At 39.6% G+C, this 26309-nt stretch overlaps 1 protein-coding gene across 3 annotated transcripts in view; it reads left to right on the top strand.

Annotated features, from left to right (window-relative positions):
* Positions 1-22503, top strand: part of LOC121905603 (CREB-regulated transcription coactivator 2) — a 53756-nt gene extending 31253 nt beyond the window's left edge. For 2 of the 3 annotated variants that reach the window (XM_042423973.1, XM_042423971.1), the window contains 10 exons: positions 200-226; positions 1434-1513; positions 1813-1862; positions 2274-2545; positions 9229-9698; positions 11080-11391; positions 11471-11710; positions 15107-15178; positions 16498-16708; positions 21024-22503. In XM_042423973.1, coding sequence (XP_042279907.1) covers positions 200-226; positions 1434-1513; positions 1813-1862; positions 2274-2545; positions 9229-9698; positions 11080-11391; positions 11471-11710; positions 15107-15178; positions 16498-16708; positions 21024-21214 — 1925 coding nt within the window. In that variant the 3' untranslated portion in view covers positions 21215-22503. The remainder of the gene's footprint in view (positions 1-199; positions 227-1433; positions 1514-1812; positions 1863-2273; positions 2546-9228; positions 9699-11079; positions 11392-11470; positions 11711-15106; positions 15179-16497; positions 16709-21023) is intronic. The other variant, XM_042423972.1, reaches the window with a different exon arrangement.
* The last annotated feature ends 3806 nt before the right edge of the window (positions 22504-26309 follow it).

Genomic DNA, 26309 nt, shown 5'->3' with positions numbered 1-26309 from the left:
ATGCAGTGACCTGTTCTTTGTTAAACTGACTTTCCTGGCCTGACTGAACGGCTCACACAGTTCCTCAGGATAAAGATCTCAGTCTAAACAGGTTTTCCTCTGGCTGCCAGCAGAATCAGGAAGTTCTGAATATAAACTGAAGCTAAAATTTTCAACTCAGAAAACCTTGTTTTGTCTGTCTTTCTGTATAACCCTACAGGTCAGAGCGATGGAGAGGGCAGAAGAAGTGAGTTTTATACAAATACCTTCACTCACACACACACACACACACACACTGCTGTCAGGTTTCAGAACATTTGAACTGAACAGAATTTGTTTTTCTTCTTTTTTTATCTATAAGAATGTTTTTATGGTAGTTATTTTCAAGTTTTGGTAGAAAATGTGTGGGCTTAAATATTTGTCATAAGATTCTAAACTAATGAAAGCCTATGTTTGTATGTCATCCTTCATAGACCTGTGAAAAAACTCTTACTCTTTGTCTCTCTTGAGTTATTCAAAGTTTGTGAATATGTAGGGAAAAAATACAGGAAAAATCGAGAATGTCTAAATAAAATTTGTGCACAAGGTAATTTGTGGAAGTGCACAAATTACATCAGCTGTCACTGAGAAAAAAACAACTGCTTTTGTGAACATCTGAGTAGGGCTGCAACAGATGATGATTATTCTCATTATCGATTACTCTGATGAATTGTTTGTTCTATGAGATGCCAGAAAATTGTGAAAAATGCCATCACAATCTCAGCCCAAGGTGCCATCGTCAGATAGCTGCCCAACAGTTAAAATAAGTTAAATATTAGTTTACTATAATGTAAGGTAAGGAAAAGAAGAAAATCCTGACATCTGAGACGGTAATTTTGCTTGAAAAAGAACTTTTTATAATTATTCAATTATCAAAACAATTGTATAGAAAAGATCAAATCGATGAATTAATCAGCTTATTGTTTCTACTTTATATCTGACCAGGATTCCATCACTGTAACTTCACTGTCTCACACTGGGGGGGAGGGGGCTATTTTTTGGGAGGGCATTTTTGCCCTAAAAGAGTCCTCCACTGATTTAACTCACGATGGACATTTTTTTTTAAAGTAGATCTAAATCAATGCGGCAGAACCAGAGATATCATCTTTTTATTGCATGTATTCGTCTTCCTTGTCAAAACAAGGGAATTTTCCTAAGGGGACAGTACAGCATATCTTATCTTAACTGGACCGCACACCGGTTTGAGATTGTGGTGTTTTATGCTAGTAGTGGCTAATGTAATCTTGTAAACTGAATATCTTTGGGTTTCATCTTCATCTTCAGTGACATCTTCAGATGTCACTTTGGACTCTAGGAACATTTTTTACTATTTTCTGATATTTTATAAACTAAGCGATCAATCAAAAAAAAAACAATTGATAGATTAATCATTAATGTGTTGTTTTGTCCCTCAGTGTTTCCTTATCCTGTTCCCCCCATTGAAGAGAATGTGCTGGATGAGGGGAAACTGCTCAAACCCTGGGACACCAAGAAGGTAAAAACATGAAAATCTAATGTTGTTTCCTGCATTTTCCTTATTTATTCTCATATTTTTTATTTCTTTAAATTCATCTTTTACTGTGCCTGAACATATTTTTTTATATTTACTCAACTAGTACTCAAAATAGCTGTAATATCTCCCTTTACCCAGTGTAAAAAAACAAACCAAAAAGATTGATGACTGATTTAGAAGCTTTAGAGATAAAGATAATTAATTAGCAGTGTTCTTCACACTGATTGAACAAATTGAGGTAGAACTGATTTTGTTTATTTTATCATATTTTATCCTTGTAGTTGCCTCTGTTGTCGTCCAGACCCAAGTCCTGTGAAGTTCCTGGCATCAAGTAAGTTTGACACCACTGAACACACATCACACACCGCATTATGTCATAGCAACTTTTGTACATTGCTTTAGTGTGGCCTGAAATTTGATTAGTCCCTGGAACAAGGGATGTATCAAAGATGGGGATTATTTTCCACTTTGCTCCCTGCAGGCAGTAATCAGTTCCTCTACTGCTTCTGTTGCTTTTGTGTTTCTATAAAGTCAAACTATTAAGTCACCAGAAAACCAAACAGCATCAAATATCAAATGTTCTCATCAGCTTTCAGCCGCTGAAAGTTGAATGTTTGATATTTATGGAGCAATGAATTATATTTCACTGATGTTTTTATTGAAATTGCTGAATTATATCTTATCTAAATCATGACTTTCCAACATGCTGTGAGTGAGATCTAAACTTCCTGTTTCCTCTCAGTATCTTTACGTCCCCGGAGCAGCCGTCCGCTCCGACCCACGGCGTCCCTTCAGCCCTCAACACTGGCGGCTCACTGCCGGACCTGTCCAGCCTCCACTTCCCGTCTCCGCTGCCCACGCCACTGGACCAGGATGAGCCCGGTTACCCAGGATCCTCTCTGAGCGGGGGCAGCAGCACGGGGAACCTGGCCTCCACGCTGACCCAGCTGGGCATCAACGCCGCCAACGCACCGGGAGGCAACGGCAGCCTCCACCACCACCACCACACACACGGTATGTACAGGCTGCAGGAGTGTGTGTGTTTCAGAAAGGTATAGACCTGGACCAGTCTTATTGATTACTTAAGGTGAGGCCACATGTTACACCTAGCTCTGATTTGGGCGTCTTGACTGATCAGACCAAGTTGGACAGAGTTGATTCAAGTCTGGTTCAGTTGTTGCTGAAAGCCCGGAGATAATATATAATTATCTGGCGTCTGAGTCAGTCGCTACCTGTCACATGTTTGATTTTTAAGACTCAAATTGTGACTTCAAAAAAAACTTTGGTGTACCTTGAGAGTAATATTTCCTAAACCAGTTGATGAGGTTTGAGGTCAGAGCAACACTTCAGCTAAAGTCCACCTCACTCTGAAGTTTTCTCCAGGGCTGAAACTAATGTTTTAATTTTCATTATCGATTAATCTGCTGATAATTTCTCAATTAATCAATAATAATCTTAAAAATAGTGGAAAAGCCAATAGTGGCATCTTCAAATGACTTGTTTTGTCTGATCAGCAGATCCAAAGATATTCAGTTTATAGCTGCAGCGATTAGTCCATTATCTGTTGCCAACTGTTACATTAATCACCAGCTATTTTGATAATTGATTAATTGTTTGAGGTCGCTCTATAAGAAAAAAAATGTCCAAATTCTCTGTTTCCAGTCTCTCAAATATGTTTTTCTGGTTTCTATGAAAATATACTTAAATATCTTTGGGTTGCGGACTATTGTGGACAAAAAAAGAAATTTGTGGATGTCATCTTGGGCTTTGGGAAACAGTGATCAGCATTTTTCACCATTTTCTGACGTATTATGGACCAAACAACTCGTTAATTGCAGCCCTAATTTGGTTTACTATCATGTATGACACATAACAGCTTCAAATCCTCACATTCAAGAAGCTACAACCTGCAAATGTTTGGCATTTTTGCTTAAAAAAATTCTAAAGTGATTATTGGATTATCAAAAAAGTTGCCAATTTAATTTTTTGTCGATCGACGAAACAATTAATCGACTAATCGTTGCAGCTCTAATTCACAGTGAGCTAACAGTATATCTAAAATACATGTTTGTAAGTTCTGTGGCACAAAGACAGATTCTCTATCCGACTTTGGCTCCACAGACGCTTTGTTTTTATAAGCACAGTGCTGGTTTTTATCTTTTTAATGTTATTTTTTAACAAAAATAAAAACATAAAATTACTCCAGCCTTAAAGGACTGACCTCTTTACATTTAGTTCTCTATTTCTGTGTTCACTCATAAAATAAGGTCAGGTCACTTATGCACTTGGTCTTGTTCAAGAGAAACTGTCCTATAAGCAGATATTGATGGTTTTGACCCTCCGGCAGCAGCTGTAGTTCTGCTGAATCGTTCTCGGGGAAAGACTCTGAGCTGCCTGCCGGGCTCAGTTGTAAATCTGTCTGAATGACAGCTTCAGCTAAATGACTAATGTGAAGGTTAGCAGAGGAAGTATGTGGGTGAGAGCGGACAAGATGAAACGAAGGGGGATGTACAGTGGGGCGGTGCACTAAATTTAGCTTCACGCAGAGAGAGAAAGGGGAGATTTTTTTTTTCAGGGGTGGAAGTGCAGTCGGAAAATGTAGCTGTGTCTTATCGTTGGTGAGGTGACTGTACCAACCGCAGGCAGGAAGCTGCTGTCAGCTCGTCCTCAGGCTGCAGCCTGCCTCTCCAAACCTGTTCATCATAATCTGGATCATCATTTCATCATCATCTAAGCTGTAAGCATGTTGTCTGTACAAGGCTGTAAATCAGGCAGACAATTGCCTGGAGCCACAAGGACGATGAAAACTCAGTTAGTTTCAAAGTGAAAAACAAAAGTTGAAGCTGTTAGAATTTCTATTAGTTCTACATGGTAGTTTGAGGAATTACAATTGAATTTCAGTTTCAATCAGTCCAAAAAACTGTCAAAATGAGATCCAAGAAAAAAGAATTATCTGCCAAGAAGTTTTTCCCACACCAAAATATGGAATCCACAGCGCTCAGGGAGGAGTTGGTCTGTTTATCCATCACTTTGGTTCAAAGAAAACAGCTGTTAATATTGATGATCACCAGAGGATGCAAACCAAATCATCTACTTTATACAACACTGACCAGATTGTCATAAACGTTTTTTTTCTTTTCTTGTCTCTTCCTCGCCCCTCGCTCTGTCTTCCTCGCTATTTTATCATTTATTTTCTAATGAGGAAATGAGGCTTTTGTTGTGTTTTGGACAAACATGTAAACAGAGATTACGCCTGAACCAAAACACATGATTTGTGCACAGAGACGAACCCCCGCATTTAAATGTGAACACATGGAACAAACAGGACTGTTATATTTCCAACATGTTTCCACATTGTTTTTCACCGTTTGAGATTAACTGTCTCGCTTTCCTTCTGCAATGGTCCAATGTCGCCAACTGTTTATGTTAATATGCACAAAACAGCAGTGGATGGAAATGCCGATAATCTGGAAATTCGATTGAAATTTTCTCTACATTTGGCTGGAAACCTGGATATAGATTTAGGGGAGTCGTCCTCAAATGTTTGTTTTTTTTGGTCCAGATTGAAATGTCTCAACATCTATCGGAGGGGCAGCCATGAAATTTGGTACAGACATGCCCGGTGGCCAGAGAATGAATCTTACTGACTTTGGTGATCTGACTTTTTCTCTAGCGCCTCCATGACGTTAACGTTTGGTGTTCAGAGTGAAATGTCTTGAAGGATTGCCTTTGCATCAAGAGCACCTGTTTTGTGTCACATCCAAGAAGAGCTTCCTCATTTATTTGTCATAAGGAGAAATGATATTTTTGAAAAACTGATCAAATTTGGAGAAATACTTCGGTCCAGCTGAAGTCCAGCAGTATATAACATGCATCAAAAAGTTGCACCTATTTTTCACAATAGGGCTACATTATTTTAATTTCTTGATGAATCAATCAATCATTTTCTCTATAAAATGTAAGAAAATAGTGAAAAAGTCATACGTCTGGTTTTGTCCACCAGTCCAAGATCCATAAGATGACAGCGATCAACATTTTTCACCATTTTCTGACATTTTATGGACCGAGCAGCTCGTCACTTGCAGCCCTAATTTGTTTTACTATCACATATGACATATAAAATCTTCAAACCCTCACACTGGAGAAGCTGCAACCAGCAAATGTTTGGTATTTTTGCTTAAAAAGTTACGAAAGCAATTATTGGATTATCAAAATAGTTAAATCTGTTGATTGACTAATCGATCAATCCACTAATTGTTGCAGCTCTAATTCATAATTAATGCCATTTGATACCATCATGTCATCTTTGTGAACTTTTTGCTTTTATCTATTGCCGTCATCAGTTAAAATTTTCAGTTTGTCCAATACTATGAATAATGAACAGTTTAGACCCACTGTAGCTCTAAATGTGTCAGTATCCATAATTGATCATTATGGATATAGCTACAAGTTCACAAGTTATATAGTAATAAGTTCAGAGAATATGCTTCATTTAACACACAAGAGGGGAAAAAATAAAAGATAAATAAAAGTTGGGGTCTCATGTGGACGAGCGTCTCTGTATCTGTTGCAACTGACAAAAATTATCATCACGTGGACCCTTTGCTGCTTTGTTACTGTGAAATAACAGTTTTCAAGTGTTTTGTGTACAAAATCAAGTCTTTGGACATTTATAGGCTCATATTTTGGTTGTAAAACTAAAGTAATTGATCTTTAATGTCATCGACTGTTGCCAGTAATACAGATCACAGTTGTCATTTTTCAGCAGGAAGCTTTGAGCCTTGTGTCTTTTTCCTGGTTTTACACTTAAACCAGGTCAGAAAATGTAGATTGTTGGATGAACCTGACCTACTCTGTGGATATAAAAAGAAGTAAGACGGTGTGTTTGAGGACAGAGCTGATGTTTTCACCTGCTGTGATCCGCTGGGGAGGAGCTCAGGTGAAATCAGGCCAGTCGTCTCTCTGAGGGGTCGATTCCCCGAACAGATGATCTATTTCAAACTGAGGTGAAGTCTGTGTGCTGGAACAGAGGAGACTTTATTCCTGTAGTGCTTGTTGCTTAGTTAAGATTTTTGTTCCAAATAATTATAGTTTTTATGATACATCATCCGTATTCTTTTGTGTATTTGGAAACCTGTTTTCATAATTAATAATGTCACAAGTATTTTTTTGTTTCTGTGTTTTCCACAGTTGAGGCTTGTGATATTTTACCATTAATGGCGGTTTAGCTGCAATTAAAGGTGACTAATGGATCGCCCTTTTCAAAATACATTATTGTAAAACAATCAGGCACATTATTATTGTCACTGTGAGCTGCTTACTGTCTGGATAAACAGTCGCAGATAAATAAAATCATTGATTTACTTTATGATTGTAAACTGCTTTAGTTTTTAGCAGTGTCAGTCAGTTTGCTTTGGTTCAGACTGAAATATCTAAACATCTCTTGGATGGATTCCCATGAAATTTTATTCAGACATTCATGTTCCCCAGAGGATAAATCCACATTACTTTGGTGATGCTCTGACTTTTCCTCCAGGGCCACCAGTAGGTCAAAGTTTTCACCTACAGATGTCACTTATTTCTTTTGTCTGTTTCTCTGGAGCTGCACTAGATAATTGTAGCTGCCAGGTGAAGCAACTGCAGAAGAAAGTGACTGCAGTGAGCTATGTTTCTTGTAGCTTAGCGCCTCGTATGCTTTAGTTGTGTGTGGCACTTTATGTTCGTCCACAGGTTGGACTTGTGGATCCAATCTGTGATCTTTTCACCTATTCTGGATCTCATCAGAGCCTGAGCCCCAAAGGGGCAAAGACCCTCTTGTATCTGTTGTTTCTTTCTTCTTCTTCTTCTTCTTCTTTCTTTATTATTACGCCTCTTCAGACCTAAATTTGACCCCCTAAACATGTTCAAAAACTCACCAAATTTGGCATGCACATCAGGCCTGGTGGAAAAATTTGATAAAATGTAAAAATTAACCCCAAAGTGCCAAAATGTGCTCGAGAGCGCCACCTATGTAACTAATATGGCCGCCAATAGGGCTAATATGGCTTTCCACGACATAGAGATTGAACCAAAACTCAATTATTCGTCTCATCAAGACCTACAAATCATACGCTGACACCCCTGACCTAAATCCAACAGGAAGTCCACAATATACATATTAAAGTATGACTTTTCCCCAATTTTGGACCCCGAACAAACACTATCTCCTCCGAGGGCGTTAATGGTATCAGCTTCAAACTTTAATACATGACTTATCACACTGTGCTGAACAAAAGTTGTTAAAAACTTTGTAATAACTCGAACGGTTTAGATATTATAAGCCCTGAAAGTTGTAGTGCCGCATCACACCTTACAATGTAAACCAATGGGGAGGCAATCTCTGGGCATGGACTTTGTGTCAAACAAATGGCTTGGTGTCTAAACTATAAGTCTGACCACTTTCAAACCTGTTTAAATGGATTCACAACAAAATTTCCTACAAAAAATGTGATTTTTAATGTAAAATTTGGCCAAAGTCCTGATATTTATGAGGATATTTCACAAGAAGACTATTAAAATCCTGCTCTCCAACTGAGAGGGAGAAGGAGGGAAGAAAGGGGGGGATGGGTAAAGTCAGACCTGTCAGCCCAGGTCTGACAACATCTACACACAGTATTTTTCTGTGTCCAGCTGCAGTTACTTATTGTCTCTACACACCTGACAGCACACATGTCAATCAAACTTTGACCAGGTCATGTGGGTTAAAAGTCTTTACTTTTCTAAAAAGTTCATTTCTTTTACACACAAACTCACCAAGAGTTTTGTTTACTAATTGAAATTAAAGTGAATGGGCCCAAAACTTGCATCATTTTGATGACACAGGTGTGAGCAAGACAGACATGTCTCACCCTGCAGAAAATTCTCATCCTGTCAATCTTTCAAAATAAAAGCACACCACACTTGTAATAAATATCCCTCATTTTTCAAAAGCTAAATGATCTGATGATCTTTTCAGAGTCAGTTAAATCTCTTTTTTTGGCCCATTTTGCCTGAGGAAAAGAAGCTGCCTAATAATTATACACACCTTGATATCGGGTGTTGATCTCCTTTGGCCACACCCTCCCTCATTACACAAACACACATCACCTGATATGCTTAAATCCAATAAGCATTCAAGTTTATACAGCTTGGAGTTGGAAAATATGCATAAAAGCGATGATATGGTCAGAATACTCACTTGCCTAACAATTGTGCGCACAGTGTAGAGCTGCAACTAACAAATATTTTAATTATTGATGAATCTGTTGATTTTTTTTCTGGTTTGTAAAATGTCAGAAAGTAGTAAAAAAAAATTCGATTAGTTTATGAAATGCTAAAAAAAAATGTCATTCACAGTTTCTCAGAGCAGATTGTGGCGTGTTCAATTTCATTGTTCAAAACAATTAGACAAGATATTCAGTTAACTTCATTGTACATGTTTGTAAAGTCAGACCTGTCAGCCCAGGTCTGGAGACATCTACATGCCCGTGACAGAAGCCCTTGGACTGCACCGCTCCCCGACGTGCGCAAGGGTGCGAAGGCTCGTTCAGCGCTGCTTGCAGCTTTAATTATTATTTTACTTTTTCTTTCATTTAAGTGTTTGTCTCTTTTCAGTTTTGGTGGATGTTGAAAGTGCAGTTTTGTTCATTTTTTTTCTCTCTCTCTCTTTCCTTCCTAAGGTCTCCTGGCGTCTCTACAGAGCACGCTCAGTAACCCCTCCCTGCAGTCGTCCCTTAGTAACCCGAACATCCAGTCATCGCTCAGCAGCCACTCCTTTTCCAACTCTCTGAGCTCCGCCTCCCTGCACTCGTCGCTCAGCAACCCGTCGCTGCAGTCGTCCCTCAGCTCCTCCCCCTCCCTGCCGTCCTCCCTCAGCAGCCAATCGCTGCACTCGTCCCTCAGCAACTCCTCCCTCCAGTCGGCCTCCAGCGGTAACCCCAGCTACAGCAGCGGCGTGGGCGGCTCCAGCTCCTGCTCTTCCTCCTACTCGCCGCTGCTCAGCGGGCAGGGCCAGCCGTCACTCAGCACGTCGCCACGGAGACGAGCACAGCTCTCCCCGCTCATCCTGCCCATGGGAGGAGAGTCCCGGAGGCATCACTCCAAACAGTTCTCCCCCACCATCTCCCCCACCCTGTCCTCCATCACACAGGTAAAGCACACACGCCTGGAAAAAATAAATTATAATTCAATAATTTAAAGCAGCATACAATCACTCACATATGTTCTCTTCCATGAAAAAACATCCATTTATCAAAGTCACAAAGAGCCGCATGCTGCAAAATATCGATTGTGTTGGAAAAGAAACATTTCAGACATGAGAGAGACATCTGTACTGTATGAGACGCAGCTTTCCAGCCTGTTCTTCAGCAGACAGATTTACCCCTCCGTCAAGAGAGAAAGAGAGTCTATAAATATTTTGGCTCGGAGTTAACGTCGGATTCACATGGAGTCAAAGTGCCAAAAAAGTCGGCAGAAACTTCTCAAACCTTACTGCAGCGTAATCCACCTCTGAAGGTTCATTGTGTCCCAGACAAACTGTCGCACTGCCAATAAAACACGAAATACAACTATTTCCAGCAGAGCGTCAGAGCTGCGAGGACACATAAGGAGAACATTTAAGGAAATTTAAACGTATGGATCAGCAGTAGAGAGGTTGATTGTAAAGCAGAAGTCGTCCTGAGAAGTTTCTTCAGACAATTTAATTCTTTTCCTGTAAAGATACACCAGAGTGTGTGTGTGTGTGTGTGTGTGTGTGTGTAAAGGCACACTTCCCTTCTAAGTGCCTTTATGCTCTGCTGTATTTTCATAATGTATCATTATATTGTTGTTCGTAACCGTCTGTTGGTTTGCCTGGAAGTGGATCTTTTTCAAGTAAAACGAGGTCAATGTGAAAAGTATAAAAAGGTTTTACACACCAAAATCAATTAAATCATTCCTTTTATTCAGTTTTCAATGTCAAAATTTAGCACAGAGAAAGAAATATTAAACTGTATTATAATTTTTCTCTATAGATTTTGTTATACTGAATATAGTTCTGCAACTAATGATTATTTCCATTATTGATTCATCAGCAGTTTAATCATTGTGCTCATGGCTCATAGTGATCTATGACAAAGAAAAGCAGCAGATCCTCACATCGGAGCGGTGGAACTGGACAATATTTGACATTTCTTCACTATCTTTGCTTGATTGAAACGATAAATCGATCACTAAAACGGCTGCTAATTATTTATCTGTTGATCAAATAAGGGATTAATCGACTAATCATTTCAGCCCTAATTTAATATCTTAGTAATATTGGATTTACAAGAGTTTTGTATTAATATGAAGAAGCATTTATGTGGCTTGATTAACCACAAACATTCCCAGCTGGATATTTGATCTATAAAAGTTTTCTAAATCAAATTTTGAGAACATATATTATAATATGAGATTTGATTGATGTCCCGCTGCTGTTTCACCTCCAAACAAAGTAAACTAAAGAGAAAAAAGCTTCAGAGTTTGAGTTTGAGTCTGTTGCCTCCCTGCAGGGCGTCCCTCTGGACACCAGCAAACTGCCTCTGGACCAGAGGCTGCCTCCGTACCCGCTTAGCCAGTCCCACCAGCACCAGCCTCTCCCAGGTCTACCCGGCTCCCAGCCCGGCCAGCAGCCCCCTCTGCTGGGCCAGCACCACCTCCAACAGCTACATCGCCTCCAGCAGCCACGGCCCAACACCCAGCAGCAGCAGCAGCAGCAACAGCAGCAGCAGCAGCAACAGCAGCAGCAGCAGCAGCAGCAGCAGCAGCAGCTCCACCTGCAGAACCTTCGCAACCAGCACCACATGCAGCAGCACTTTGGAACGGTAGATTAATAGATATAACCGATTAGATTGATGAACGTGCAGCTCAGCGTGTTTATAACCAGCTGTTTTGTTTTTGTAGCAGCAGCAGAGGCCGGTGGGACAGCAGCAGCAGCAGCAGGTGAACACGTCAAACACGCCGCTCATAAAGAACGAGAGCGCGTTGGACCAGTGCGGCTCCTCCTCCTCCTCTCATTGTCAGGTCAAACAGGAAACAGAGCAGCAGGTGGTGGAGCAGCAGCAGCAGCAGCAGAGAGCCGGCGGCCTGCCTCAGCTCCAACAGATCAGTCACAACTTGGCCACAGACCTGGGCCTATACAACGTGAGTAAACTACACCAGGTCTCACCGTCCCACTGAAACATTAACTGATTCAAGCCGCTCTAGTGCCCCCTAGAGGACGCAGCACACAGTACACCTAAACGTACAAAAGAGTTAGTTGGAACAAACAGCTGCGTCTCTGAGAAATTCCTGTTATATATATTTATTATTGACTAATGTAATCACAGGCTGGTTTATGTTTCAGCTGAGTAAACAGGAAATCTTGAAAAGCTTTTGATTCCTGTCTCTTGCTTTAGAAGGTTTTAGAAGTTTTTTAAGTCTTAAATTTCATTTTTTGGACAATAATGTTCGTTATTTCTTTTACATTCCTTTCTCATTTTATAAAAATTCTAAATTACCAAGAATAGTTTTTTTGTCTTATACTGTATTTTAGATGACTTGATAGAACATCAGTAACCTGATTTTTACACTTGACTTAAAGGGTTTGACTTGATGTCAAAATGTGAACAAAGGCTGCAACTAACTAATTTTCATTGTCCATTAATCTGCTGAAAATATTCTCAGAGAAGATTTAATATTCTTTCAGGTGACGTCAGTTTTTATTTTAGTTCTCACAACTTATATCACTAGAATGCCAAAACGTATCATCATCATCATCGTCAGTAAACACTCATTAACTTTTATGTCATGATATAAAATTCAAGTGAGATTATTCAAACCTATATTTCTAACCTTATCAAAATTATAACGTGATAAAATGTAATGAGACCAACCTTTTTTCAATATCTCACCAATATACCATAGTAAAGTCATCAAAGTTACATCATTCTCTATGAATTTTTAAGGTAAACAGTATGACAGGGTCCATAATCTGATTAAACAGTTAATATAACAGTTATTAACCCATAAGAACCCATGGTGACACAGGTGTCACCAACCCTTTCAATGTTCTGGAAAATTCCTTATACAGCTTTTATCCTTGACTTTAACTCATGAAGTCCCTAAGTGACATCTACTGAATATCCTGGTGCAGTCATGTGACAATGTGTGAATCTGTGTACCCATGACATCACTTCCAAAATGGCAGTGTGCTTGGTCAGCAAATGTGACAGAACTAGCTAATTTTAAAAAGCTTGTTTTTTGTTACTAAAGGTAGGTTTCAACCCATTTAACAATTCTGATGCTTTAATAAGACGTCCTGTTTTACATTTAACCTGTTCTGACCACATTTCTTGAACGAATTGATATAAAACAAGTTAAAATATTGTTATGACATATATGTCAGATTACAGATCTTTGACACTAAAGGTAGAATTTCAAAATAAAATTCAGAAATGTGTTCCATTTGGTCTGTTTTATATTCCCCATAATTCTCCTTTAAGGAGAAATGGGTTCTTCTGGGTTAATTCATTCCTGCAACTCTTTTTTTTTTTTTTTTTTACTGTTATCTGGATGTCAAAATGTAAACAAAAGCTGCAACTAACTAATTTTCATTGTCCATTAATCTGCTGAATATATTCTCTGGAGCTGCAACAAACTATTATTTTCACTAATCTGTTGATTAGTTGTTTGGTCCATAAAATGTTGAAAAATGTGAATCAGTGTTTCCAAAAAGTCCAAGATGACGTCCTCAGATGTCATAAAGGATTAAAGAAACCAGAAAATATTCACATTTAAGAAGCTGGAACCAGCAAATGTTTAGCAAAAATTATTAAAATAATTAATCGATTAGCAAATACTTTCAAATTTCATGACTTAATTATTGACTGGAGATTTCAAAGAAAGGGAAATCAAATGACATAAACTCAGATATGTAGTTTTAAAAGTAAAATATTTCAGTTCTGTAAATTCCTTGGTGTTTTAAATTGAAACTTTAAGTCTTCATACGGGCCTGTTGATACACAGGTCTCCATGACGACAGACTTTATAATCATCCATTTAAATAATTAGCATTAAGTACGCTTTCTGTGTTTGGGGGGAAAATGTGAGAAAACACACTTATTATTTATTACAAACAAACTCTTTGTTAATACAAACTGACAGTTTGACTCATGATTCAACAAGATCAATTCAACCTCATAACTTTGCATGAGCTGTCTGTTTCTGTCGCTTATGAAAACACTATTTTTAGCAACTGAAGACCTTTTATTGGATTTAGCTGATTCAGAGTCTGAGTCATTCGTTTATTAATTTGGGTAATGCTCTCTGTTGAAGAAGTACAAACCAGTTCAGCTGTGAAACCCAGTCAGAGATCATCAGTTTTCCTTTAATTTAAACTTTGATGTGTTGCCTTCCTGAAGCGTTACAATCAATATCATAAACATATATTGACCCATATTTACATAATTATGTGTTATTGAGTGACACTTCCCCATAAAAAACAATCATTTTATTTATGTTTTTTCATGCTTCTATTTTGAAAATACAACAATGAACGGGCACAGATTCGTCCGTCCTCGTCTCTCTCAGGGCTGCAGGTGTCGTGTTCACGGCGTCTGATGTAATGTTGAGGTGAAATGAAAGAGAAACGACGTCTGGTTCTATTTCTGGAAGTCTGCTGAGTAGAAGTCATTGTGTGCTGAGAGACGGTGACATCTGATCATCCGTTCAGCAAACACACGGGACACCAGGACGCGTCCCTGGCTCCTAATGTCGCTGCCTCAGGGGTTTACTGAGAATTTAAAGTGACATTTTACATTCAAGCACTGAGATTAGTGTGTTATGATGAGCGTCGGATTGCACAAAAAGATGAAAAAAATCCCACACAATACTGTCTCGTTCCCTAGTCGTCTTTTATTCTACATCCACATGAGAAAGCATAACTCAGGTGTTCATATGAGCAGTGAAAGAGGTTTTCCTCGCTGTAATCATTCCTCCTGTTCATACTGGATATTAAAAGATCCTTCAAATGTGCTTTCAATGGAAGTGATGGAGGCCAAAAAATCCACAGTGTGTCCACACAGTCATTTAAAAGTCTGTGTGAAGCTTCTATTCAGCTTCAGCAGTCTGAGTTAGTCACATCAAGTGGATATCTGACACATTTACAGTCTTTTTAGCATCAAATTCCCTCTTTGTGTTTCCTCAGACAGTGTTTCCCTGTTGAGCTGCAGGTGGAAGTATAGTAACAAAAAGAGGAACTTTGGCACTAAAAAGACTGTAACGTTGAAAGATATCTACTTGATTTGACTCATTTGGACGCTGAAGCTTCATATTAGCTTCAGATAAACTTTTAAATACATTTTTGCACAGAAGGAGGACTGTGGATTTTGTCCTCCATCACTTCCATTGTAAGGTCATTATGAAGGGATCTTCTAATGGTCAGTATGAACAGGAGGAACGATTACAGCAACCTAGTTTAATATAGAAATAGAAATGGGAAAAGGAAAAAACATTGGAACACTATATAATCATGTAACCAGGACTTTCTGTTTCTCCCAGGATGCCTTGTTCAACTCTCTGCTGGACGATCCATACCTGAGTCTGCAGCTCACGGGCAAATCCAACCAGCAGGTAACAACCAGCGGAGCGCTTTCACATGATGTCATCTTACACCGTAAATAACACCAGCTGATGGCAGCATGATGTCACACAGGATGTGCTTACAGCTGCTCACTTTCCTTTGAAACCAGACTAGAGGCAGGCAGAGCGTTGTTGTTGTTGTTGGTGGTGGTTTAATTGTGTTTTTGTGGAAATTAAAATGATGACTACTTACAGACAATATCCATCCAACAAACAGATTAATAAAGCAGGAGAATGAATCAGTAAGTCAAGCTCTCGGTTTAGTAATCTGTCAGTTTAACAGCTGACAGGTGATTAAACCTCCTCCTACCTGTTCACCTATCACCTATTCTATGTATAATACATCCAAATTCACAATAGAATTGTTCTCATTTACAATTTTTTTCTGTTTCTTTTGTCAGATAACAGAATGAAATGTGACTGTGGCTCATAAATACCAGAATATATTGACCAGCAGTCATTAACGAAGCTGCTGAGCTGCAGACTGTCATTATGTTATGAATCATATTTTAACATCATGAGACAAAATGAATAAAAATACAAGTAAGTAAATGACAGCAGCTGAAAGTTAGAAGTAAACAAAAGGTTCAGCAACAAAGCATCTAGATCAATTAACTGTAAATGTGTGTTTATGCTGCTTCTGCGTTCTGGAAACAGATTCTTTCTCGCTGTACTTGAACGTATCACAGGTATAAAATGCAGATCTCACATCACAGCTGCTGTTTATTTTGTCTGACGGTGTCATAAAATAATTCATCCGCAGGTCAACAGAGAGACGAGGGCTGAAACTAACTAATCGATTGTTCTGCAGTTTATTAGATTGATTGTTAGTCTATTAAATGTCAAAAATAGTGAAAAAAATGCTCATCATAACATCCCAGAGACCACAGTGATGTCTTCAGCCCAGCTGTCCAAAAAACCCCAAAGAAATTCAGTTTATAATGAAAGATGAAACAAAACCCTCACATTTTAGAATATTTTACATTTTTTCACTATTTTTGTTGAGAAATGTTTGAAACAGTAAATCGAGGTGATGACAGAGGTTTACGTGTGTGTGTGTGTGTGTGTGTGTGTGTGTGTGTGTGTGTGTCACAGATAGTGAAATAGGCTCCATTGATTTATTGACATTCAGCTCTCTGTCAACAACTTGTTCTCACTTTATTAACAATGTTTTCGTTCTTCATCTGGTAAATTTCCAGGTCCAATTGCGGAATTCTTTGCTTTTATTTTTTCCTGTTTTATTACATATAAACATATTATTGACTCACACACACAGCCGTTCATACCCTCGTCTTACTTTTCTCTTCCAGCTCCAGTTCACGGCAGAAAACCAGAGCGACGGTTTGTCCCTGAACCACAGCGGTCTGAGCTGCGGCGGCTCCGACAAGAACCAGTTCCCCTCCAACACGCAGGGGCAGCTGGACCTGCAGGACCCCGGAGACCAGCAGCTCCTCAACAACCAGAACCAGAACTACAGCGGCGGCGACGGACGACACAACGTGCCCAACATCATCCTCACCGGTGGGTGACAGCTGGCGTTTTAATGTGTCAGAATAACCACATCTGTACTGACTTTTAACAGTAGCTTGTTTGGTGGAATTTATACCCTTTCCTATAAAATCTTCTTTTATTTTTCATTGAACAAATGAGCTCAGATCTTTCAAACATTAAAGCAGCCATAAAGAAAACTTTGCCTAAATGAGATGCAGCTTAAAACTGCCAAAATTATGATGAGAATGTGTTGATATCACATTTTCCTGCTGTGATTATTATCAAATATCAAACTGAAATACTGCTATTAGTGCTAAAATATATCAAATCAAATCAAATTTATTTATAAAGCACATTTAAAAACAACCACAGTTGACCAAAGTGCTGTACAATAAGATATGAGGAATAAATTAAAACAACACGACAGGGTAACAGCAAGAACAAATACAAAACAAATAATAGTAGAACACTGGGTTTTAACGAGAGTCAAAGGTCCGAGCCAACAAGTGAGTCTTTAGTTTGGCCTTTAAAAATGTCTCGGGAAGGGGAACACTTAATTCCAAGAGGTCAGCTGTTCCGGTCACCCCTCAGCCGCGATGGAGGGACAGCGAGCAACAGTTGGCCAGAGGATCTAAGAGATCTGGTGTTGTGAAATGGGGGCAGATGAGCTCCGAGGCCGTGTAGAGGCCTTAAAAACAAATAAAAGTACCTTAAACTCACTCCTGTACTTGACTGGTAACCGATGCAGGGAGGCCGGTACAGGTGTGATGCTGTCTCTCTTCCTTGTGCCGGTTATTAGCCGAGCAGCAGCGTTCTGCACTAGTCGCGAGCGAGACAGAGATGACCGGCTAACGCAGTAGTTCAGACGGGAGGAAATCAGAGCGGTTGTGACGGTCTTCAAGTCGTTGAATGAGAGGAGCGGTTTCAGTGTGGCGATGTTTCGTAGGTGGAAATAACAACCTTTGACAACAGAATTAATTTTTTTTATCAAATTTTAGAGCAGAATCAAAAATAACAGCAAGATTTCTGGCATGAGAATGAAGGTAAGGAGAGATGAGCCAAACCCCGCTGGAGTCATATCACTATCACTGAAGATAGTTTTATAGTCAAATTACTCAACATGAATCAAATATAACAGTCTGACTAACATTAAATAAACTAAAAAAACACCACAAACAGATCAGGTCGGTTGTTTCAAATTAAAACTGAAGCGTCTGTTCACTCATTCACGTTTTCACACACGTTCTGATTTCTTTCCTCCCCAACGAGTCCTGCACAGACGATCGCTCGTTCTCACTTTATCTGCAGTGTTTCACGACCTTCATAAAGAGAATTTTCCTCCTACAGTTTTATACAGACGTCCCTGAAACGATCCTCTCATCTGTAACAGTTTGTTACGGCAGCTTTAACACTCAAACTATTGTTCGATCCTCCAAAAATCAACAGGCTCAACTGAATCACTGTACAACAAATTTATAATCAATACAGCAAGTAAAGATAATATGTGTTTTAACTAGTGTCCTCTGGGAGGCGCTGTAGGTCTTTGTCCACCAAAACAAACAGGTTGAAGAACAGTTTCCTGTTGCAATAATGACTCTTAATCTGTAATAATATAATAATAATACATTTTATTTATATAGCACTTTTCTTAACAATGTCACAAAGTGCTTCACAAAGAGGCAGAAGTGCATAGTAACAATAGAAGATGCACTATAATAATAGTAATAATAGGACAATAGAATGCATTGGAGTAAAATAATGATAAAAAATAACAGTAATTAAAACATATCAAACATTTCCAAAAGCTTTCACAAAGAAAAAAGTTTTAAGACAAGTTTTAAAAGAGTTTTAGAGACCTAGTGTGTCTGAGTTCCAGAGAGTCGACAGCAAAAGCCCGACCGCCCTTTATCACAAGCTGTGACCCGGGAATGACCAACAGGGCTTCATCTGCGGATCTGAAGGGTCGAGGGGGCACATACCAGTTCAGTAGTGCAGATTCCTACATCTTCCATTGTGTTACATGCAGCTCTTCATTGTCCAGAAATACTGTGATCATTATTTATGGTGTAACATGTTATGTCTGCCTACGTTAGTGCTGTTAACACCATCAAACCTGAGTGAAACTGACCAGTGAAGTTTATACTGCAGCTTATTAATCTTTATTTATTCCGGGAATCTCATTAAGAGAGAGAACAGGTTACATATACACGTCACAATCATCATACACACTGTTAACATTATGAAGGATATCAGCGAGTAAAACAAGTGTCTCTAACTTCAAGCTGTGTTGCAGTTCATTCCAGTAAAGAGGTGGAAACCAGTTTAAATAAAAAAACACTAGAAACAAAAGCAGGTTTGTTGTTTTGAAGTTTGATACAGTTGACTGGAAAATGTCTTTAAATGCAGCTCAGTTTCCACTCTGTAATGAAGATAAATGACTGTGGCCGTTAAAATGAACTGAAGTGTGTGGAGTGTAAGAACTGTGCAGGAAGTGTTAATAGTTAAAAGGCAGAACATTCAAATATATGAATGATGGACTGCAGCAGAGTTTTATTGAGCACCAGCCAGCAGTCTGCACACCGTCTCCACATCACTGCTAACAAACACTGAGCAGAGCTGAAGCTGACCTGATAACTGGAGCTCTACTGATGGAATCAGACTCAGACAACTTTATTTATCCCAAAAGGGCAATTCAGTTTAGCAGTGTACCCAGACCATGCATAAGAAACAAAAAAACAAACAAACAAGTAACAGACAGATCTATGCCAGAGACAGTCAGTACACAGGTACTCACAGACATGTAAATAAATCCTAGTCCCAGCAATAACAAGCCCCAGAATGATTAGTTAAGACAATAAAACTCCACAAGTATGGAAATATTATTCATTCCACATACTGCTATCAAGGTTTAACAGCCTGATGGCAGAAGGAATTAAAGATTTTTAGAGATGATTTGAGAAACGACGGCCTGAGGGCATTAAAATGAAGTCGGAGGACAGGATGTGGTCGGGTCGGGAAGCTGTTTTTGACCACCTGCCTCTCCCACAGAGAACGCAAGTCTCTTTGCCGGATACCAATTATCTTAGAACAGACCTTCACAGTATTGTAGAGGCAGTTCTTGCCCTTGAACGTAGTGTCTTTGTGCATTGTTTAAATCCTTTACTGAACCCAAATCTGTCCATTACTTGGTATAGGAATATTTAGCTGTCAGAGTCAAAAGCCTGCACTGTTTTTCCCTGTATTAATAATCAATAACATGGAGAGTCTCTGTATATTATCATGAGTTTACCTGTTTCTTATAAACCCAGTTTGATCCTCGTCTATCAAGAGTAGCGTCACTTTTTCCATCCTCTTAGGCCGACTAAATCAGGCAGTGCAGCCGCCGCAGGGTCGAGCGGAGGTGTGGGGGGGGGGTGTGTGGGCATGTTTATTTGTGCTTTAGAACATAACTGCTGTGAAACAATCACAAAATAACATTTTATTGATCTGATTCACCGGCTTTCTCGTTACCAACATTGGATTTTCTTTTTGAATGGATACAGTACCAGTGTAAAACCAAGCAGCAACCTCCGGGGCTGTAAAATGAAGCCAACGCGTTAGTGCCAAAAACTGCAGTTCCTTGAACGGCCACTTGAGGCTCCAAAAGCGAGTCAATCCCCATAGACCCCCATGTTAAAATGCCCAACTTTACAGCAGAAATAAACATGTTTACAGTCTGGTACAAACAACGGTTTTGGTCTCTGTAGCTAATTTCTCCTTTCATGACAACTGTACGGGAGGTGAATTTTTTTATAACTCACCCGTTTAAATTTTATTAAGCCGTAAAGTTCTGCATAATGAAGGACATGGCTGCTTTGAGTGACAGCTCCGCCAGCCACTAGGTGGCTTGTTTCAGCCATTCGGCCCGCCTCTTTGCCCATTTTTGATTGGCTGGAAGTTAAGCAGAGTCACGCACTGCCAAGATGGCGACGGCCAGAGCGGCTCGCTTTGAGCTTCAAAACTGCTCCTCAGAAACCAACGGGTGACATCACGGTAACTACGTCCATATTTTTATTTTTAAGTCTATGGAAAACACATAAGATGTCCTTACACACATTAAAAGAATTAGCAGCTGAATCCTCTGTTGGCCTCACTTCACGATACTCTCAGTGTTAACATCAATCAGTTCCTAAATACTTATATGTGTCAACAATCTCAACGTTGTCACCATGGATACTACTTAATTTTGGTTTTCCACAGATGGTGCTTTTTGGAAGCAGAAAGAAGTCATTCAGTCTTGTTTTCAGGGCTGTTTTGATCTGTTGTTTCTTTGCTCTTCCCCTCCTCCCTCCTTCCTTTTCTCCAGGTGACTCACCGCCAGGTCTGTCCAAGGAGATCGCCAGCGCTCTGTCCCACGTCCCCGGCTTTGAGATGGACCCCTTCTCCCTGGACGACACGCTCAGGATGGACCCCATGGCTCTGGACATGCTGGACGGCGACCTGATGCTCGCCGACCCGGCTGTGGAGGACTCCTTCCGATCCGACCGGCTGAAGTGATCCCGCTTACCCCCCCTCCCCCTCCTTCTGCTCCAGGAGCTCGGTGGAACCAGCGAGCTGACGGCCAACCGGTCGGAGGCGGAGAAGACCGGGATCAGCGCCGCTTCGCCGCCCACTCACCACTCCCCGACCCCCACCCCCCCCCCCAAGCAGACGGTTTACAGAGCGAGGTGTGGAAGTAACTTGGGAATCTCTTCACGACGGCGGCGATGGAAGTCTTGGAGAGAAGGACCTGATATTTCTGTCGGAAGGAGGGGGGGCTTTTTCATCGAAGGCACTTAACTGAAAAATGCTCTCACAAATGCTTGAAGTCAAGTAAAACCCAAGATGCTTCTCTTTTTAGGCATTAGCTTGTACGAGTCGTATCTGCATGTTAATGAAAAAATGCACTTGCGTCAATGCAAACACGCAGGAATAAACCGCTCACACGTGACGTCAGCTTTATGTAAGAAACCGTCTGTAAAAACCAGCAGCAGCGCTTGGAAGATCTTGAAAAAGCATTATTATGCATCTCGATACGCGTGGACCTTCCCCTCGCGCTTTCTGGCTGTTTCCTGTCTGGAGGTTTCCATCCTGCAGCCACGTCGGCCATCTTTGTCTCCACAGGAAAGACTTTGTGTGCTTGGTTTGGATTATTTTACCCCAAACTGCCATTCGGTTAGGAAATAACCACCAACCAGAAGCCAAAACTGCAAACATTTGGCTTTTCTTTGCTTTATCAGCCACTTTGACAGGAACTTAGCCATGATTTTAGAGGTTTATACATGTGGATAAAATAGGTTTTCCTGCTCTAATAGAAGCAAGTGGCGATTTATCACCCCTGACAAGAGAAACAACCAGTTGATTAATGAAAAGCAGGTTCGGGTTGGAACCCTCTCACAGTGCGGTCAGCGCATAAAAAAAAAAAAAAAAGAAAACCCAAATTGCTGCTTCTGTTCAAGTCTCATAATGTTCTTGATGTTCCTCCTGATCAGACAACTGCAGCAGATTTTAAATCTTTAGCAACTGAGCCACAGTTCATCAGCCTGAAACATGCAGCTGCATCTGATGCCAACGAGGGATGAAACTCTGAATCTGAATCATTTTGAATCCCTTATTGAATCTTCTTAGTTTTAGTTTGTTTGATCCTCCAGACATAACTGATACATATTGAATATTAAGTAACTTAATATTCAAAGATATTCAGACATTTTAAAGGACTACAACAATAAGTTTTGCCCCTTTTCACAACTGCTGTACCACAGACGATGAACTGCAACCAGCAAATTTCTTGATTTTCTCGAATAATCGATTAATTATCTTAAAAAAATAGTGAAAAAATGACATTCACAATTTCTCAGAGCCCACGGTGATGTCTTCAGTTTGCTTGTTTTGTGCAACCAACAGTCCAAAACCCAAAGAAATTAAGTTTATTGTCATGTATGACACAGAAAATCTTCAAATGCTCACATTTTAGAAGCTACAAGCAGCTTAAAGAATCACTAAAACTATTATTCGATCATTAAAAATAGTTGTAAATTAATTTTCAGTTGTTCAGCTAATTGATTAGCTGACTAAGCAAGATCATGAATGAAAGATTCGATGGCGGATTTGTTGGCAGCGCAGCTTAAATAAACTCAGACTCAAGTTTAACGAATCAGGGAAACCAACTCGGAACCGGATCCAAAATGGAACCTGGATATCAGAATTCATCCCTACTGTCAACGTATGTACACGTAACAGGAAGTGCAGTAAGCGGAGGCAAAGAAAGTCATTTATTTATGCCAACATGTTTGATAAAGATGGTTTCATCTCAGTGGTCCAGCACTTGTTAAAACAAATTTCCCCTCAAACATCTGGTTTCCGTGCAGCTTTGCAGCGTCGTGTTTCAGGCGTCGGACTGCGGTCGATGTTTCTGATGTGCAGCTGTGAGCTTGTTGCGTTTCAGCCTCGTGTGCCTGCTGTCTTGTCGATCTGCCTGTTAGATTTTTTACTCTCCTCCACATTCCCTCTAACAGAGTGAAATGAGTGTCTTGCTAAAGAAGGATGTGCTGACAACACATCCTGACGCACTTGCCTGTAAAGAAAATTATGCATTTTAATGATGAAACCCAACGCTTGAATGAGATGTCAGATGAATCAGTAAGAGGAATGAGAAGCGGGGGGGTTCCTGCACACCTCGGGAAAAGGAAGAGAGATTAAGAAATAAAATAATAAGGTGACGTCACATGTTATGAAGAATATTCTTTCAGTAATTTGTCACTGAGCGCAAACTAAAATCCTCTTGAAGTCTTGAAGTGTGCAGGAACATCTGCATCGTCCTCCTGATGAAATGTTTGTACGAGAGCTGCAGTCGCCTGTCAGGCTCAGAGCTTTATTTCCCTTTCAGGTCAGGTTTTTAAAGGGCAGTTCCACTAACATACACATTGATGTTGATATTTGATCTAAACAGATGTTTTCACAAAACTTCAAACCCCCCCACCCTGAAGTCCCGGAAGATAATAACTTATAATCATCTGCTCACAAAAAGCTGTTTTTTTTTATATGAATCCAGGGCTTCAAGTAAAGGCTTCAGTAGATGATTGATTAAACAAACAAAAAAATGGCAGAAAAAAAAAGAAAAATTTTAGTTTAGCAGAGTACAAGACGCGTCTTCAAACGTCTGAAGATATATTATTATAAAAGACAAAGAAAACCAGAAAATAGTCACTTTTTGAACCAGAACAGAAGCTGAAGCTGATGAATTTGCTCAAAAAAAACAACTTAAATTACTAATTCATTAATAAATAGTTGCTAATTAATTTTCTGTTGATCATCTAATCGATTAATCGACAAATCATTTCAGCTCTTTATGGATCTAATCTCTTATGCGCACAATATAATAAGTTGTGTGTAGCAGGTTTTAACTTGTACACACATGACATCGGATCCATATTTTGTGCACAAAAGATGAAAAGTAATTTGCACAAATATTTTCTTGTGCGCACAAATGTATTCGTCAATATATTTGGGGACTTTGAGGGCTCCGTACAGAACACGTCGATGTGTTTTTTTGAGGTTTCCGTGAACATTTTCTGTGTTTTCAAGCCTGTTTTCCCCCCTCCAGTGATGTCACGGTGTACTACAATACACAGTGATGTCACGGTGTACTACGATACACAGTGATGTCGTGGTGTTCTCCGGTACACAGTGATGTCATGGTGCACTCAGGTACACAGTGATGTTGTGGTGTACTCCGGTACACAGTGATGTCACGGTGTACTCCGGTACACAGTGATGTCGTGGTGTATTCCGGTACACAGTGATGTCGTGGTGTACTCCGGTACACAGTGATGTCGTGGTGTACTCCGGTACACCGTGATGTCGTGGTGTACTCCGGTACACAGTGATGTCATGGTGTACTACGGTACAGGGTAAGACAGGATTTTCAGGAGGTGTCACTTCCTAGAAAACAATGAAAACGATGTGATTGGATATCATCTACCGCAAAATGAAAGAGATTTTGTGTGAAAACTATAAAGAAACAACTTTGATGTTTTTGTTGGTATTGCCCTTTAACCCCAGTCACTGTGATTGACAGCCCCTTAGCCCCGCCCTCTCCGCCTGCACTCGCTGCATGTGTTTTTTTGGCCCGGCGAGGAGGGCCTCAGCCAGAGCAAAGTAACGTATTTTTATGTAACAACGGTAATTATTATTGTTATTACGATTATAAAAAGAAGTTTTATTTTTGAATCTAAACCTGTATGTATATAATTTCTCAGATAATAGCTTAAAAATAAAAAAAAACAAACAGTATATTTAAGAAGAGAGAAGAAGAAGAAAAAAGAAAAAAACAGCTTGTAGATGTTTTGAAGTCAGTCGGAGAGTTTCTGAACAACGTCTCTGTCGGTTTGTGTGGATGAAACGTTAAAATTAGCCGCATGTGTCTTGATTGAGCGTTTATTTACACGTCGCTTTGAAAGTGTCCCGCCAACCTTTTCACCCCCCAACCTCCAACCTCACAGGAAGTTGTTGTTATTTTGTCAGAACATCCAGGCAGTTTTGTTTTTTTGTTGTTTTTTTGTTGTTTTTTTTTAGAGACGAGAGCCTTGATTCGACCTGCCAGGAAAACACAGTGTAACGTTTCAGTTTAAAGGAACAGTTCAACATTTTTTGGGACATCGACGCATCACAGTCTTCATTTATTCCATCTCATGAGAACTCGTTCTCGCACTTTCAGTTGTGCCACATGATCTTCATCAGTTCCTCAGTTGTCAAGGAATTGTAGATGTTCATTTGTGCTTTTCATTATCAATCAATCTGTGTATTATTTTCTCAAATAATCGATAGAATAATGCTGAAAAAATCACAGTTTCCCAAAACCTCAAGATGATCCAACCAACCGAAAGTAACAGTTTCAGAAAACTTAATTCAGTTTTCCAATTTTCTATTCTATCAATTGAATTTAATTCATGTCGTATAAACGTCAGATCAAACTGATAAACGTTACTCTGACTGTCAGCGGTGCCATAATGCAGTTTCCCGTGCAGGTCTGGAAATGTTATCGTGTGACTGTATGAGGTGAAAGAAAACAATTTGTGTGTAAAGTCTGTTGAAAGTCTGGAGTTTGTAAAAAAAAAAAAAAAGGAAAACAGCAGAACTGAGAGTTTATCAGATTAACTTTTAGCTTTAACCCGAGACGTCGTATTTATCAGACAGAATAACTCGTGTGCCTGAACTTTGGAAGCTGCAGCCATGTCACAGCGAGAGGAAACCATTATTTTATTTATTATTTTCTTGACTAATTGATTAGTTCTTTGGTCCATAAAATGGTGAAAAATGTCAATCAGTGTTTCCCAAAACCCAAAGATATTCAGTTTACTGCCATAGAGATGAAAGAAACCAGGAAATATTCACATTTAAGAAGCTGGAATCAGAAAATTAAAACGATTAATCAGTTGTTAAAATAGTTTGCAGTCAGTCGACTCATCGTTGCAGCTGTACAAACGTAGACGTGACGGGGATCGAACCAGCGAGCCGAACATCTGAGCTGCAGAAAGAAGTAAAACTCGAGAAACGTTTTTGTCCTTTTCTGTCGTAAAAAAATCAAATCCGTCAAATTTGTTAAAAATATTAA

The sequence above is a fragment of the Thunnus maccoyii genome, chromosome 10, assembly GCF_910596095.1.
Source record: "Thunnus maccoyii chromosome 10, fThuMac1.1, whole genome shotgun sequence".
In the NCBI taxonomy this organism is placed as follows: Eukaryota; Metazoa; Chordata; class Actinopteri; order Scombriformes; family Scombridae; genus Thunnus; species Thunnus maccoyii.
Note: the sequence above shows the minus strand (reverse complement) of the source record. Positions and strands in the feature narration are given on the sequence as shown.